A 16,247-nucleotide genomic window follows, 5' to 3' on the forward strand; every position below is an offset into this window, starting at 1 on the left:
AGAATAAAAATCTGAATTGGCTGGGTTAAATGGAATAAGTTGGTGTGGAAAGAAAGTTTAGATATTGAATTATTCATGAATTAAATAGGAGAAATAGGTTAGAAGGATAAAAGTAAAGCATTCACTGTATATCAATTGTTAAAATTATTTGTTCTTAGAAAAAAAATAGTGAGATGAATGTTTGGCTAGGAAAAGAAAAAGTGCATTAAGTCTTTCGTTCCTCCTTGCTCCCTAACCAAAGGCAGTCCTAGGAAAGAATAGCTCCTTGCCTCCTTGAAGGAAAATTTGCACGGCGGCTTCTGGAATCTTCACAAACTCTTATTTTTAGTACCAGAAAAGGAAAAAAAGAAGCTTTTCAGAAGATGTTTTGCGAATGTTTTCTAATGACCAGCACTTTGGCAAACTTTGAATCAATCTACCATGTCCAGATGATTTATCGAACATTATTATATGTTGCTTAAGTCAATTAAAGATACGTTTCGTTCGTGATTAGAATTAGAATCAAAATCTGGATGATCATGTCCTTCAGTACATTTTACTTGTGATCGGAATCGAAATTGAAATAATATTTAAATATTAAAAAAAAATAGAAATTCAATTGTAGGGGATTGGATCATTTTTATTTCCCTTGAAATTGGAATGAGAATGACATTCTCTCCAGATGTTGAAATAGAAGTCATTCATTACCATTTTCATCATGGAGGCCAATTTTTTTCAACCAAATATGTTCTAAAATATTAAAAATCTTTACCTATAAATTCAAGGACAAATAATCTGGAATTCAAAAATACGTTCTTTTTTTTTGTTTGTTAAGTAGATAGCGGTTCCATTGGTGCTGTCAAAAAATTTGGACCTTTTTTCATGTTCGGTACAAGCCTTTACATGTCATGGTAATAAGCAATTATATTCATGTTCCAAATACATCGAAGTGATGCATCCCACTTACGTAGAATGGTTTTTCCTACCATTCTTATTCAGCTTTTCTGTTTTCCTTCTGTTTTCCTCTCTCTTTTGAGACCTGCCTTACCCTAACTGTACCGAAAGAACACTTCATCGTTTTTGTTTCTGTCGACACGTCTGCTGATTAATCCGGTAGCGTCGACCAAATGAGAGTTGCATATATTTTATTTAAACTCAAACTTGTAGCTCCGTTATATCTTTCCAAAGATTTCTGTTCATTTATCTAATACTGTCCAGCAAAATGGAAAAGAAGAATGGGAAAATAAAATTGCAACTAAAATGGAACTTACCCTTCTCTTCCGCATCTATTCTACCATATACTATTAACTTCTCTGATATAATGTATCTTACCAAAAAAAAAAAAATCTTTTTTGATTAAATGTAATCATGCATAAACGTATTGATGCTTTTACATCTTATGTGTTTATTTACCCTGTTTTCTTCCTATTCCACCACCTTTTTCTTTTTTGTCAGCATGATCACAGACCAAAGTTCAAATCAGTTCTTTAATTTTTATTAGAAAATAAAACAATACATGTATTCCACGCATTTTGGACTCGTTTGTTCACAGAAAAATTTTTCCTATATTAATTTTTTTTCTAAAAAATTAATATGTGACTATATGATATCTAAAAAAATGATGTTTGTATATTTGATTGATTATAAAAAAATTGATACACCCTACAATGATTTATATTTAATTAAATATACATTTTTCTGTTGACCGCATCTTTCTCCCTCTTTTTGGCGAAACAAACATCTCCTTGGCAAACTAACCATCTAACAGATGCCTGGGATCATGGGTGACACATTGATCCTTTGATTAAAGGACCTTTTTCTGAAGCATATGTTCTCCAGGAACTGGTTCTTAAACGCGTGAAGTGGAAGTAATCGTTACATCTCGGCTCCGCGTAATGGAACAAATTTAATATATTCTCAGAAAGCCAGCAAAATGGAGCTGTGCTGCCGATTATCATGATGTAAGATGCTAATAGTTATCCAGGCCCCCATTTAGACTATTATTTAATCATCATATTGTCACTAAACACGCCGCAGTCATCGCCGAGATATCTTCTAACTCGCTCTCCTTCGGATCCCATGTGCGATCCACCGGAACAGGTAGCGCCAAAATCGCGGAAGTGGAACGGCGGAGAATCGTAAAGAAGTGAAGACAATCGTAATTTCTTCGACTATTGATGGCAATTGCATCTACGTAGGTTCACGTGGGTTCCACCATGAAACTAGGTGTAGGTGAATGATTAGTAGCCTCTCGGTGGCTCCTAGTTATAAATCATCGTAATAAATGGAAACTGAAACCCGAAACTCGCCGATGTTCGCTTTTTAGTTCTATGATTTCCACGTGGCTCGATCAGGGGACGTCATTCTACTGGCAGATACGAAAATGGCCATCGATCAGTTTCTTCTTCTGATGAATGGTGTTTGTGTAATTGTAGTACTTGAATGAGGGTGTAACCGGAAAATCGACGCGGGACGCCAATCCGGATAAGGCGAGGAAAGCATGATCGGACTCCTTTTTCCGTTTTTTATGCCCCAGGTGCGCTTTATCCTCTTCGTGGGATCAGTGTACATGAAAGAGAACCATCTACGTGGCTCATTTTTATTGGCTTCTGATGAAAACTCGCTCGCTGAAGCGCGAAAAGGAATAACGTGGCAGCTCCTGTAGGTCGACAGTATAGTTTCGGCGGAGCAGCAGAAACTGTTCCGCGGTGTTCCTCTCCCTCCTTTTTCTTCGAGATCCGGTCACCGCTGTTACACTCAGCCAACATTACTCCGCCGAGAGGAGCAGCACTCCCGCTGTCCCCGGCAGGAAAGCAACTCCTTTCCCCTTCCCACTCTCTTTTTTTATTTTTGGCAACTCCCTTCCCACTTTCTTTATAAAAGAGCTGTAGAAGCAGTATACCAGATTCCTCTCGCCCTCCACAAACTCCCATTTTGTTCTCCTTCCGCTCTCTCTCTTTATCTGAGTCCCAAATTCACGCGCTTCTCTCCAAAAACCCCTCTTTTGGCGTGTTTTCGCTTCTTTTTGTCCCTCTTAATCTTGTTGTTGTGGGATTTTGTGGAGTATAATGGCCACTTTGGAGGATTTGGGGGTGTCGGCGTTCATCAACATAGTAAGCGCCATCGCCTTCCTGTTGCTCTTCGCAGTGATGAGGATTCAGCCCATAAACGACCGCGTCTACTTCCCCAAGTGGTACACAAGCGGCGGGAGGACGAGCCCGCGGCGGGGGAGTGGCGGCCGCGGGGTGGGGAGGTTCGTCAACCTGAACCTCTGGACCTACCTAACTTTCCTCAACTGGATGCCCGGGGCGCTGAGAATGAGCCAGGCCGAGATCATCCAGCACGCCGGCCTGGACTCCGCCGTCTACCTCCGGATCTACATTCTTGGGTACGTTCAAGAATTCTTTTTCTTTCTTTCTTTTCTTGGAAAAAAACTTTGGTATTGGTGGAGTACGGTTTCTTGGACCTGGTAAAGTTTTGGTTTCTTGGATATTTAACTTCTCTTGGAAAAAATGTTGGTATTGGTGGAGCTCTGTTTCTTGGATTTGTTAAAGTTTTTGATTTCTTGGGTATTTAACTTCATTTATACTCTTAGAGGTGGATGATATTTCGTTGGTTTTGGAAGAAAATAATCTTTGTCTAATTTGTTCTTCTCTATCGAGAATTCTTGACAGAGCTGTCTTTTCAAATTACTCGAAGTTTTTTTTTTTTAATGAAAAAAAATGTGACTTAATTATATTCTTAAAAGCCACATCATTGGGTTCCGGAGGGGGAGGGGGACGGGGGGAAGAAGACATCTTTGCATGAGGTCTGCTTGTCGGGTCTTCTTGCCTTTGGGCTGGGGTTTTCACGATAAGCGAAGCCCATCTTTTAGCTTGTTTCTTTCTCATTTTTTTCTAGTTGATATTGTTGATAAATGAAAAGGACAAAGAAGATTGTCTGGGCTTTTAAACCCAACTATTATACTGTTACGTTTTTGAGTGGCTGTGTATATGGTGATCACAAGTGACTATTTAATTGGCGTCACAAACCTCTTAGTTTTTGATATGTAAAAACATTTATTTGATTTTTTTCATATAATCTGACTTCATGTGATGCCACATTCTTGGTCTTATTATCTGGGGTAGTCGTGTCTGTTGATGCTGTGTACCTTACAGTTTATTTCGGAGCTCGGATTTTTTTGGTTTAAAAAGATCGTGGATTTATATATCCATTGGTTCAGCATTTAAGAGTTTAGCATATCACTACAGCGACTGGAAAATAAGACAAATATTAGGTGGGTTGTTCATATTATTACCTTCTTACATCTTCTTTGCATTAATACAAGCACATGACATTTAAAAAGCGAAATGCCTTAAGAATTTTTTTTAGGTGATTCATTAAGCTGGCTCAAAATAAGCACTCACTGGTTACCTAATTTCAGAATTAACATTGGCTATGTAATGCTTTTAACATATTACAATGATACCATTTGTGTTGTTTCCAAGATTCAATTACTTGCTTTTCTTTTTCTGAGATCATGGTAGGATGTTCTTGATTGTCAAATTGAGGCCAGTGAAGGAAGGTATCACATAGCAAGCTTTCAAGTTTTTTGCATGCTAAAATTTGGATTAAATAAATAATTCTTGACTCCTCATATTGTAATTCGGTTGTCAGTACAATGCTACCTTTTATACGACAGTTTGCTGTGATAGAAGCCATCCATTTTGATACTGCCAATCAGAACCTTTCAGAATATCTATTTGCTGACGTCAGAGGATGTCCAGATTTTCTAGGAACATGGATGAACGAACTGTTGGTAGCCTTTCATTGATTCCTTGTGAAATTTTATAGACCATAAGATCTTTTACTAGTCATGTTCTACTACCACAATTTTTTTTCAGTTCTTAGATTATCCACTTAAATAGTTTACTGCAATCATTTTTATCTAATTACACTTGTAATGGAAGTAGTTGATTGGGTCTCTAAATTCTTTCTTTTCCTCCTTTGACAGCTTAAAGATTTTTGTGCCGATGACAATCCTTGCATTAGCATTTCTTATTCCAGTCAATGTTTCTGGTGGAACATTATTCAACCTCAGGAAAGAAATAGTTTCCAGTGATATTGATAAACTTTCTATTTCAAATGTCAGTCCTGGATCGCAGAGGTAATTAGAGATATCTCTCATGGTGATTATATTTCCTTCATCATAGCAACTGCTTATAGCTTTACTTCTGTAAACTAGAGCTGTTTCTTTGGTGCTTGTTTCTTGTGGTATTTAAGCATCTATCTGGACATGGAAAGATAGAAGACTCCATGATAAATGCAAATGACCAAAACCAGTTCCCATGAGTTAAAACTAACAAGATATTTTGTTCTTCCAACAAATCTCTCTCTCTCTCACACACACACACACACACACATGCATCCACAATTATGTAACATAGGGTCTATCTGTTGGCATATCTTCTACATCTGTGTTTTATGAGACTAGAATAAAGATAAATATTAAATTGGAGTTTTGGACAAGGTCCTGACAACCAACCGGACGTTGCTAGCCAGTTGGTGACTCTCTTTTCAGCTTTTGCACTAGAGAGAGGTATCAGTAGGATCCTAGCAGGAAACACTCTCACCTTTCCTCTAAGGGGGAAAAAGGAATTTTCTAATGCTGAAAGTTTTAGAATTCCTGGATCCAAAGCAAAATTCATGGAGTGCACTTGAGTAGGAATATGGGAATTGGGAAGTGTTATGGATGTACACAAAATTAAGTGCTCACACATACATACATACATAAACATATGTAGCATTCTTTTATTTCCTTAGATTGTTTGATTTTGATATTTCAAAAAATAAAAAAGTTATACCAGACAATTAGCTGATAAATTGTTGTTTTCTCTTGGAAACTTGAAATTTTGTTTATGTTATAAGTACACGTAACAATGTTCATTATGTATATGAAATGTGTATGCAGGGGGGGTTTCCAGCATTTTTACTAGAAGATAAAGTGATGGTAAAGCAATTGGAATGGCATAGATGTGTGCAGTACAGGCTGGAGGCAGCTCAGCTGCGGAGGGCAGTTTAGATTTTGGTTAGGGACTGGAATTAGGAGTCATGGAGTTAGGCAGATCTAAATGATTGTGAGAAATTTGAGGAAGCTCTGAACAATGTGTTTGCATGTGCGTGCGTGTGTGTGTGTGTGTGAGAGAGAGAGAGAGAGAGAGAGAGAGAGAGAGAGGATCAGGTTTTATGAAATTAATCAATAGATGGGATACAGGTTGCTCAATATTATAATGGATAATATTTATATGACTCCTTTCTTGTCATGTTTTTTCTGTATAAGATTCTGCTAACATTCTAAATTATTCTTTATATAGTGTAGGTTTTTTGTATTCCTTTCTCAACATCTCATATTATTAGTGTATTGGATTTCATCTTACTGTGGTTATTTGTGTTTGACTCTAGGTTCTGGGTTCACCTTCTAATGGAATATTTGTTTACAGCATGGACTTGTTACGTCCTCTACAAGGAATATGATAATGTGGCATTTATGAGATTACATTTCCTGGCCTCACAACATCGTCGTGTTGATCAGTTCACCGTAAGTACTTTCTGGCAGTAAAAGCTTTTTCAGATAATAAAGTTGTGCATCCAAGTTCTCTTTTCCTCTATAACCAGTTAGGGAGAGTAAAGTCACTAAGCAAAAAGAAGAAAAGCACAAGCCAGTAAGAGGTAACCTATTAAATGGGTAACTTGACAGACAGAAAAAGAGAATGAAGTCATCTCAGTGTTATTGACAAAGTTTTCTTGCAATTATTTACCCTAAGAACCCCTTTGGCTTGGATGTTCATGTGCTTTCTGGTAGTGTTGCACACTTCAGTTATATTGTGTTTTATCTTTTTCTTTCAAGTAAAAATCTTTTATCTTCCACCAGTATGCATTTATCACATAAGGGGACATGACTATCAACAATTTGCAAATGTTTTCAAGCCTTGGATATGTATAAAACTAAAAGACCTAGACCAGCTGTAAATGAATTTGGTGATGTGGTTTAATTAACTACCTGACAAAAAAAAAAAATAGTGTTTCTTGCTGCCTTTATTTGAGATCTGATTTGCAGAAAATGATTTATGAAGAAACATCATGTGCTTTTTTTAAATATTACTATGAGATGTTACAAAATAAAACTATACATGCATGAATAAATTATAGATATAGGAAAGACACTGTAAAGCTGTCACGCATCTATTCATGTTGATACAAAATAGTGTGCTGAAAATTGGGTGATGGTAAATAGATTGGTCAGCTGTTCTGCAGAGAATGAATAACTTTCTCATTTAAAGTGAACTTCCATGATGAATAATTGTATATTTTATATTGAAAGTGAGCATTTTAGTTATCAAGAACTGTAAGATAACTGCTTCCAGGTCCATTCTATCTTATCCTCAAGACTATACAGATTGACTTGTACTATGGGAGTTTTTAAGTGAACAAAGTGGGTGGATTTATGTGAGTTTGTGGAGACAGCATTTTAGTTATCAAGAACTGTAAGATAACTGCTTCCAGGTCCATTCTATCTTATCCTCAAGACTATACAGATTGACTTGTACTATGGGAGTTTTTAAGTGAACAAAGTGGGAGGATTTATGTGAGTTTGTGGAGACTTTATCATGCTAGAGCAATTTCTATCCTTGTAAAGTTGAATCTGCACACTATTGGAAGTTAAAAATGTCAAAATACTTATTTATATTGAGTGACTCCTAGCCATGTTGCATGATGTATGCATTTAATGGCCTAAGTAAACAACACGGAGGTCTCATGATAATTCCATTATATAGCTTTTGAAAACTTACCAATACAAGAAGCTTCATTTTCCATTAACAATTCAAAATTGACTAAATTACAAAACTGAACCTCTGTAGAGCCCTAAGCAAGGCTAAAACATTAAAAATGACCATATTTAGACTTTAATTTATGATCATTGAGGAGTGCATGTCTGTTTGTAGTCTAATATTTATATTTGATAAGTTCATTATTATATCGATAGTTTGTGTCTTGTAACAAAAGTCCAGAACTGACTTCTCATTCAATGTTGCTATTATTCTTCCAGGTGGTGGTCAGAAATGTACCACATGTTTCCGGGCACTCAATATCAGAAAGTGTGGAACAATTCTTTCAAAGAAACCATCCTGACCACTATCTGGGTCACCAGGTAAAAGATTTTCTTTTGTTATTTTTACCCTTTTTTTCTGTGTATAATGCCCAGTAACAGATTTTCTTGCTACTAATTTATAATCTGGATGGCAGTTTTTTCCCATGATACGGCTTAATTTGTTTTGCCCTTCATACCATATTATAAGACTATGGGCAATCCTGTCCTTATACCTATTTGCTTCTCCTTTATTGTGGTTTCTTAAGCCTGAGTCTTACTTCAAATCCTATTTTCATAAGTTCAAATTTACCAATCTTATTTTCAGGCTGTCTACAATGCAAACAAATTTGCTAAACTTGTGAGACAGAAGGAAAGGCTTCAAAACTGGTTGGACTACAACATGCTCAAATTTGAAAGGCATCCTGGCAAAAGGCCAACTAGGAAGGTACTCCAACAATTGGGCAAAAATTGTTTTCATAATTGCATTACATACAGTGATATTGATATATACTATATGCAGAGACAGTGGACTTTATACTTGACAACTTGCTGTTCTTTTTATATTTCAGAAAGGGTTTCTTGGCCTTTGTGGTGAAAGGGTGGATTCAATTGACTATTACAGAGAAAAGATCAGTGAGCTTGACAAAAAGGTAAGACAATTATACTCTTAGTTATAAATTCCTATATTACATGGATGTGTGCCTTCTTTATGGTGTATTTCATCTAAAGTTGATGGGGTCCTGTTACTTTCATAACGTAGCAGATCACCACAACTCCTTGTCCATTGGTTTCATAGCTTTAAGAAAGCTTGCAATTTCTTAGCTTGTGTGCATGCATATAAATCCTGTATTTGTTTAGTGCTTCCACAGGATGCAGAATATGTAATTCTCGTATATCATATCGCAGATAGCATCTGAGCGTCAGAGAGTTCTTAAAGATCCAAAGGCTATCATGCCAGTAGCTTTTGTTACATTTGATTCGAGATGGGGTGCTGCTGTGTGCGCACAAACACAACAAAGCAGGAATCCCACACGGTGGTTAACTGACTGGGCACCTGAACCACGTGATGTATACTGGCGGAATCTGGCTATACCATTTGTTTCTCTCAGCATCAGAAGGCTTATAATATCAATATTAGTGTTTGCACTGGTGTTCTTTTACATGATACCCATTGCATTTGTGCAATCACTTGCAAATCTTGAGGGCCTTGAAAAAGTTGCTCCGTTTCTCAGGCGGGTGATAGAAATGTAAGTATCTGTCGATGTCACCCAGTGAAATGTACTATGCATTTGTAAGATTTTGGTTTGGTATAGGCTGGATCATGAATCAGAATTCTGCACAGCACAGTTGATTGGGCATTCTACATACTGTGCCAATGACTTAATGGCATGCAGCATGTTTCCATGCCAGTTTATGTCAAGCACTAGCATGGCAGGTACCTAGCCAGTGCTATGTTGGTACAACACTAGCTTGTAACACCTCAACTCCATGGGATGGATCGTGTATTATCATACTTGGTTTTGACTTGTTTATCCATTTTTATATCATTATCTTAATTTGTTAAATTATGGCTAGATGTATAGCATATGGTTGATTATTTATCATAATAGATTTGTCAAATTAACTAGTTGGAGAATGATGATTTTAATTATCTAGCACATGTGGTTAATGGGGCATCTTTAGCACCTCTGCAACAAGGATCATTATGCAGATACTTTCTCTGTTCTTGTGATCCTAGTTTTTGAAACAATGACCTTAGTTCGATTTGCTTCATTTGAATTCAGTTTAATTGACAAAAAACAAATTTTGACCTAATCAATAATAATTCTTATTACTGTACGATTCTGAGAAGCGATGCACTTCAAAGATAATATCAGTTGTGATATATTATGGGCCCTTTGTTGACTAAGACTTATTTACTAATATTTTGTAATATAATCTTAACTTGGTTAATAACTATAAACTGTTAGATCAACTAATGGTTTTTTTCTAACAATTTTCTTTAAGCATAGTGTCACCTCCATACATTTAGTGCATGCCTTTGTCTATCTAAGCATGATATTTGGAGTTTGTACATTAAATTTAGTACATTACTTCTTATTTTAAAGAAAAAATATCAATTTGATGTATATGTGTACATGTTTCTCTTTATGTATATATAGATTGCATGCTAAATGTTAATCTTTGGTGAAGGACTTGACGATTTAAAATCAACGGTGGATCTTCTAAATTAGAAAGATTCACACCACTGATATTTAAATGAAATGCCCTGTATTTCACCATCCTAGCACAACTGTTGCCATCCATATGATGCATAATTTAGACATCTTTGAAAGATATAATTTTCTTTTTGAGGCTTTTTTATAGGTGCAAATTGAAGTCAGCAATGGGGATATTGATTAGGATGGCCCATTATGGATTTTGAATTTCTTAAACCGTATACCATATGTTCAAAAAGTATGTCTATCTATAACAAAGCATAAAATATATCTGTCGAGGGCATTTGTGTCAGTATCCTTTTTGCAAACTTGCAGCCCAGTTGGCTGGCTAAAATTCATTAACCTTCATATGCTATATGGTTTCAATGAAATTACATTATTACAACTTCTATCATAATTATTTGACTTAAATTGTCTCAGCGATCATATTCTTTATAAAGTCAACTGATGTCCTTTTAACATATCCTGGGCAGAAAGGTGATAAAGTCCTTCTTACAAGGATTTCTTCCTGGGTTAGCTTTAAAGATCTTCTTATATATTCTTCCAACAGTTCTGATGATTATGTCAAAAGTGGAAGGCTACTTGTCAATATCATCACTTGAAAGAAGGGCAGCAGCTAAATATTATTACTTTATGCTGGTGAACGTATTCTTGGGGAGCATAGTGACTGGAACAGCATTTGAACAACTCTATTCTTTTCTTCATCAATCACCTACCCAGTAATTCCCTTGATCCCTTGTTTTATGGTCATCCATCATTTACCCACACATTAATTCCTGATCCTTTTGCTGTCAGCTTTACATTTGCTTATTGTAACTGAAGTTTCAATGTTAAATGATGCTAATCCACTATATAGGCTATATCTGCTATTTACTGTTGAAACCGTGATCACCATTTCTTTGAGAATTTTATCAACTTTCATTTTTCATTTTTCTTTTCCTTAGCATTTCTGTCTATTAGGACGTGCATTCTTTTAATTTGCACAGAGATTTCATCATATGTTTGTGAATATTTGCTCGTGTAATTTGTACTGGAAGAAGTAAGTTGAAAAGAATGTCAGTTCTGTTGTTTAGGCTGGCAGAGTTTTGGATCATTTATAGTGATATCTGCAATTGGCATTCAGGACCATCTGATGTAATATGTGACTGAATTTTATACATATGAAGGCATCTCTTACCCAGACTATGGTGCTTATTCTGTTTTATTACTTTCTCTTATTTTAAAAATGTTAAAGATGTTACTGCAGCTACTCCAAAGGACTCAATAGTTCGGTAAAATTTTAAAACATGTAAAATTAACATTTATTTTGTAAATTTTAAAGCAACATAAAGTTAGGCATTTTCAACCATAAATCTTGTAGGACCATTGAATGTTATAGTTTGGGTCTTCAGAAAGAAACTTGGAAGAGCCATAATCAAAGATGAAACTTTTCGAGCATAAGCAGGGTAAGGGTATCATATATTTGTTGGTCATATCTGCAATCTCAAGACTTGATATTTCTTGTATTCTAAAGTGAAGTTGGTTAAATAATTAATTTATAGTTTAATTAACTTCTACATGGTGGAAAATTCACAAACTACAAATTTTGCTAGAAAGAAGAAGGTAGGGATATAAACTTTGTGGGCAGTGGTATCCATGTCACATCATTGTGTCTAGCACACAACTGATTTATGGCAACATATTGAAGACAGTAATAGCATCTGTGGTAGTCTGCATTATATTCTTGTTTAATTGGATGTTTCTCAAAGGGCATTATGTCTTTTTCTAGTTTAGCTAGTCTCTTTCATTCTTTTTTTAATCCAAAGTTCTTATTCTTCTAATTATTGCAGGATCCCAAGAACCATTGGAGTATCTATACCAATGAAAGCTACATTCTTTATGACATACATAATGGTTGATGGGTGGGCTGGCATTGCCAGCGAGATACTTCGACTGAAGCCATTGGTCATATATCATCTGAAAAACATGTTTTTAGTGAAAACAGAGAGGGACAGAGAGAAGGCAATGGACCCTGGAAGCATTGGGCTTCCTGAGACCCTTCCAACACTCCAATTATATTTTCTCCTTGGGCTTGTCTATGCTGTAGTCACTCCACTGCTTCTTCCCTTTATACTAGTATTCTTTGCCTTTGCATTCCTTGTTTATCGACACCAGGTTATCACCTTGCTAGTAGTTTTCTTCTGCTTTTTCTTGATATTATCTCCATGTGCTTCTTGTTGAAAATGATTACATCCTTCAGAGCATGAATACTTACCAAGGAAAATTATAGTATTTTTGCTGTTGGAGACCCAGTGGAATATAAATATGGCCAATAGCCGCTTACATAGTGATTTACTCTTCACTGTCCAATAGTGTTAAGAATATATGTCATGGAGATGTTCTTCTTCTCATCTAGTTCATTTTAAATGATAATGGAGTAATGCATCAACTTTGTCTGGACTCACTTTTAGTGTTTGTCTTCTGATCCATTTTTTATATTTGCTGTTTGCAGATAACTAATGTTTACAATCAAGAATATGAAAGTGCCGGTGCATTTTGGCCACATGTTCATGGCCGCATAATAGCTAGTTTGTTGATATCCCAATTGCTTCTGCTCGGTTTACTCAGCACAAAGAAAGCTGCTAACTCCACTCCTTTACTTATTATTCTGCCTGTACTGACAATATGGTTTCACAAGTACTGCAAAAGCCGATTTGAACCTGCTTTTAGAAAATATCCGCTAGAGGTAAGTTCAATATTATGCTCTAAATTTCTGGATACCTATTTACAATTCATATTGATCAATAGCCCTATCTCCTTCAATTGGAGTTTCACTTACGTTGCTGTTTACGTCAGTAGAACCATCTCACTTTCTCAAAATGGTAGTTCCACAACATTTGGATTTAATATTTTTAAAATTCATTATATTGACTTTTTTCCTTTTTTGAGGAGACAATAGGCACGTAATGCCTAAAGAATTTCATTAAAGATTAAGAGGAGTTCAGAAGTGAAAAATGGGAATAAAACAAAGTAAAAGAGATTACGGGAACCAGAGTTTCAGCAAAAGCCTGCAAGTAGAATCACTATGCCATTCTTAAGCCCCTCTAATACTAGTCTGCTTGCAGAAGGACTTCACAGGTCTAGCATCCTTCTCTGGAACCATCACCAACCAGGATATCATGAGCCTCTTGATTCTTCTTAACAGCTCTGTGATGGTACACCAGGAATTCATTAAAATTCTGATACTGCTCTCAATCCAGACTTGCCAGCAAGCTGCTGCAACTAACATGCCCCATCCTTTCCATCATTGGCAGAGAACACAGTAGTTTTAAGGTCTAACAACCTGACGAGACTCTTTCTTATCAGGAAGCCTATGCCTCTTTTTTATGTGTGATGCCAGTCCAGTACAAAATCATAGCTTAAATTGCTCGTAGTTGGCTGTTTCCCTTCATTGACAAAATGCATTTCCAGACAGAGAACAGGCTCAGATGGGAGCAGATTGTAATCCATCTGCTCCTCCATAGATCACAAAGATGTTGTATATCCTGTGTTCTTTGATGAATTTTGAATAGGTGCCTGAATGGCTCCAAATGCTAGAGATTGCCGTACATCTGATGAAGAGATGTTTGGCCGATTCTTCCTCTCAACCATAGAATACACATGGTATATGTAATATTTTTGGCTGCATAATAGGAATCCTATACTGAAATGCTATTATTGTATCTAATTATCTATTTTCTGAATGCTGAATTATGTCCGAACTTTGTAGTCTTCACATCTGTTCTTTCCATTCTGTGTAAGATTGATATTTTTTGTAATGCCTCCGGAGAGTAATAGATTATGTGCACCATGCATTAGAGTTTGCACATTAGACGAGAGGATGAAAGAGATTGAGGGTTATAATACTATAGGCTTTCAAGGTTATAATACTATAGGTTCTCAATAAACTTGAGGAAATATGAGACCAAACGGCCACATGGACATTTGATGCATAGATGGGGGAAGAAGAAAAGAAAGCTTCAAGGTTATAAGAATTAAGATATCATGTTCTCTTTCAATTTAAGCCATTAGAAATTTGCTCTATGCTAGCTTCAATTGGCATTACATGTCCATTGTTAACCAATGTAGGAAAAATACAAACCATCACATATTTCCCCCCTTCTTGACTGATTAGAAGTTATAACAGAAGATTCATTATGTTTCTTATTCATCTACTTTTTCTTTTTTAGTAAAAGAAATATAAATGCATCATTTTGTTTTTCTGCAATGATGTCAGGAAGCGATGGAGAAGGATATGATGGAGCGAGCTTCTGAACCTAACCTTAACCTTAAGGCTTACTTAGCTGATGCGTACTTGCACCCGATCTTCCGTTCAATTGAGGATGTGGAAACGGGGGAGGTCAGAGTTGACAAAGGCCAATCTTATATGTCCTCACCCACAAGGAGTGAATTTGGTTCTTCTTCACCCCAGTATGTATACCATTATGAAATTGAACCTTAACACATTTGTCGTCTGACCTGCAACTCTTTCTTGTATGAATCCTCTGATTTAAGTTTGCTATTTTAGTTAACGTTAGTTCATTATTTTTGTCTCCTTTTATCTTTCATGCGAAAACGTATGCATGCAGACTGATTTGTTTGATGTATCTGTTGCCCATTCATTGTACAAGTTCATAACTAGCTCACTTTATGCCCAATTACCGAGTTCTGAATTGTGTTACAACTAATTTGCTTAGTTATAAACTAGAATTGCAAGTCAGACAAAATATTGGAGCATATAGTGGGTTTAGGAGGATTTAAGACAAATGTATGTCTGTATGTATATATTTATGTGGGTATGAAATTTGTATGCTTACACATAAAGGCTGAAGCTTTTATTCTGAACTTTCTGGAGAATGTTGTATTATTTTTTTTCTTTTGATAATCGAAGAGCTAATCTCCACCTTTCTACCATTACTACTCCAACCGGGGTTGAACCCTCGATCTCTTGCTCAAGTGGCGGGGTGGAGCCATCCGACCTTTGCGGAGAAAGTTGTATTGCAATCCAAATCGTACAAGTTTGAATCACCAGCATTCATTTTACAAACTGGCTGAATTTTTCACCGCTTTCCTGAATCTTTAAGTTGAATGATCCACAATTCAATCTTCCTCGCATACTTTTGCCTTTAGTTGAATGACCATGGATGTGAATTGGTGCAGTGTGAAGAGCAAGGAACGATTTGATTGCCGAAATTAAACTTCAAAGATTAACACAAAAATGGAAGGCCAACTGATTAGAAGAACCCTTCATTTGGTGAAAGGATTCTTTATTAAATATGTGAAAAAGTTTTTTATTTTTTTGGCACAATGTATATATGGATATGACTTCTAGTTCCGGCATTAAATATCGGTATAAAATTATGCTAAGAAAAAGGGCTTGATAATGAAGGAATATGTTATAATTATTTAATTACAGAAATATGTCTAAAATATGATGCCGACTTTAATAAGAAAAAAATTGTGGGGAAATGGAACAGAAATCTTTGAACTTCTCGTCGGTGAATTTGCTGGTTTCTGGTCCAGCTCGATAGACAGTGATAAAGGGAAAGTGCAACCTGGTTGTCTTAAATTCAGAGGGCTTTTCTTAATTTTGACACTGAAGTTTGCTGATGTTCTTTCCACTCTTTCTAAATTACTCGCAAGGGCGCAACCGCCAGCTAGTCTGTTGATAGGTAAACCGTGTCCGTCGAGCTTTTCCTGGTTCGTGGGGGAGGGTACAGCCCTCCAAACGGTTACGATGACCGGTTCGGGTTAATCTTCTTTCATGACGTCAATGGTTAGATCATGCCTTGCACAGCTCTCAAAGCACTCTGACCTCTTCCATCTATTTTGTGATTGAAAGAGATTTGATCTACAATATTAAACAAGGTATGTTTATAGATGAAAAACTAGTAATCTTCCAT

The 16,247-nt window shown here is 36.2% G+C and overlaps 1 protein-coding gene across 1 annotated transcript; it reads left to right on the plus strand.

Moving 5' to 3' along the window:
• Positions 1 to 2,747: 2,747 nt before the first annotated feature.
• On the plus strand, positions 2,748 to 15,258 carry LOC140857117 (CSC1-like protein At1g32090). Its single transcript, XM_073255496.1, has 11 exons — positions 2,748 to 3,367; positions 4,973 to 5,125; positions 6,421 to 6,556; positions 8,066 to 8,167; positions 8,433 to 8,552; positions 8,677 to 8,757; positions 9,014 to 9,354; positions 10,800 to 11,045; positions 12,156 to 12,480; positions 12,818 to 13,051; positions 14,582 to 15,258. Exons 1-11 carry the CDS (start codon positions 3,048 to 3,050, stop codon positions 14,804 to 14,806), a joined length of 2,283 nt encoding a protein of 760 aa, XP_073111597.1. The 5' UTR covers positions 2,748 to 3,047; the 3' UTR covers positions 14,807 to 15,258.
• The last annotated feature ends 989 nt before the right edge of the window (positions 15,259 to 16,247 follow it).

This window comes from Elaeis guineensis, chromosome 4 (assembly GCF_000442705.2).
Source record: "Elaeis guineensis isolate ETL-2024a chromosome 4, EG11, whole genome shotgun sequence".
NCBI lineage: Eukaryota > Viridiplantae > Streptophyta > Magnoliopsida > Arecales > Arecaceae > Elaeis > Elaeis guineensis.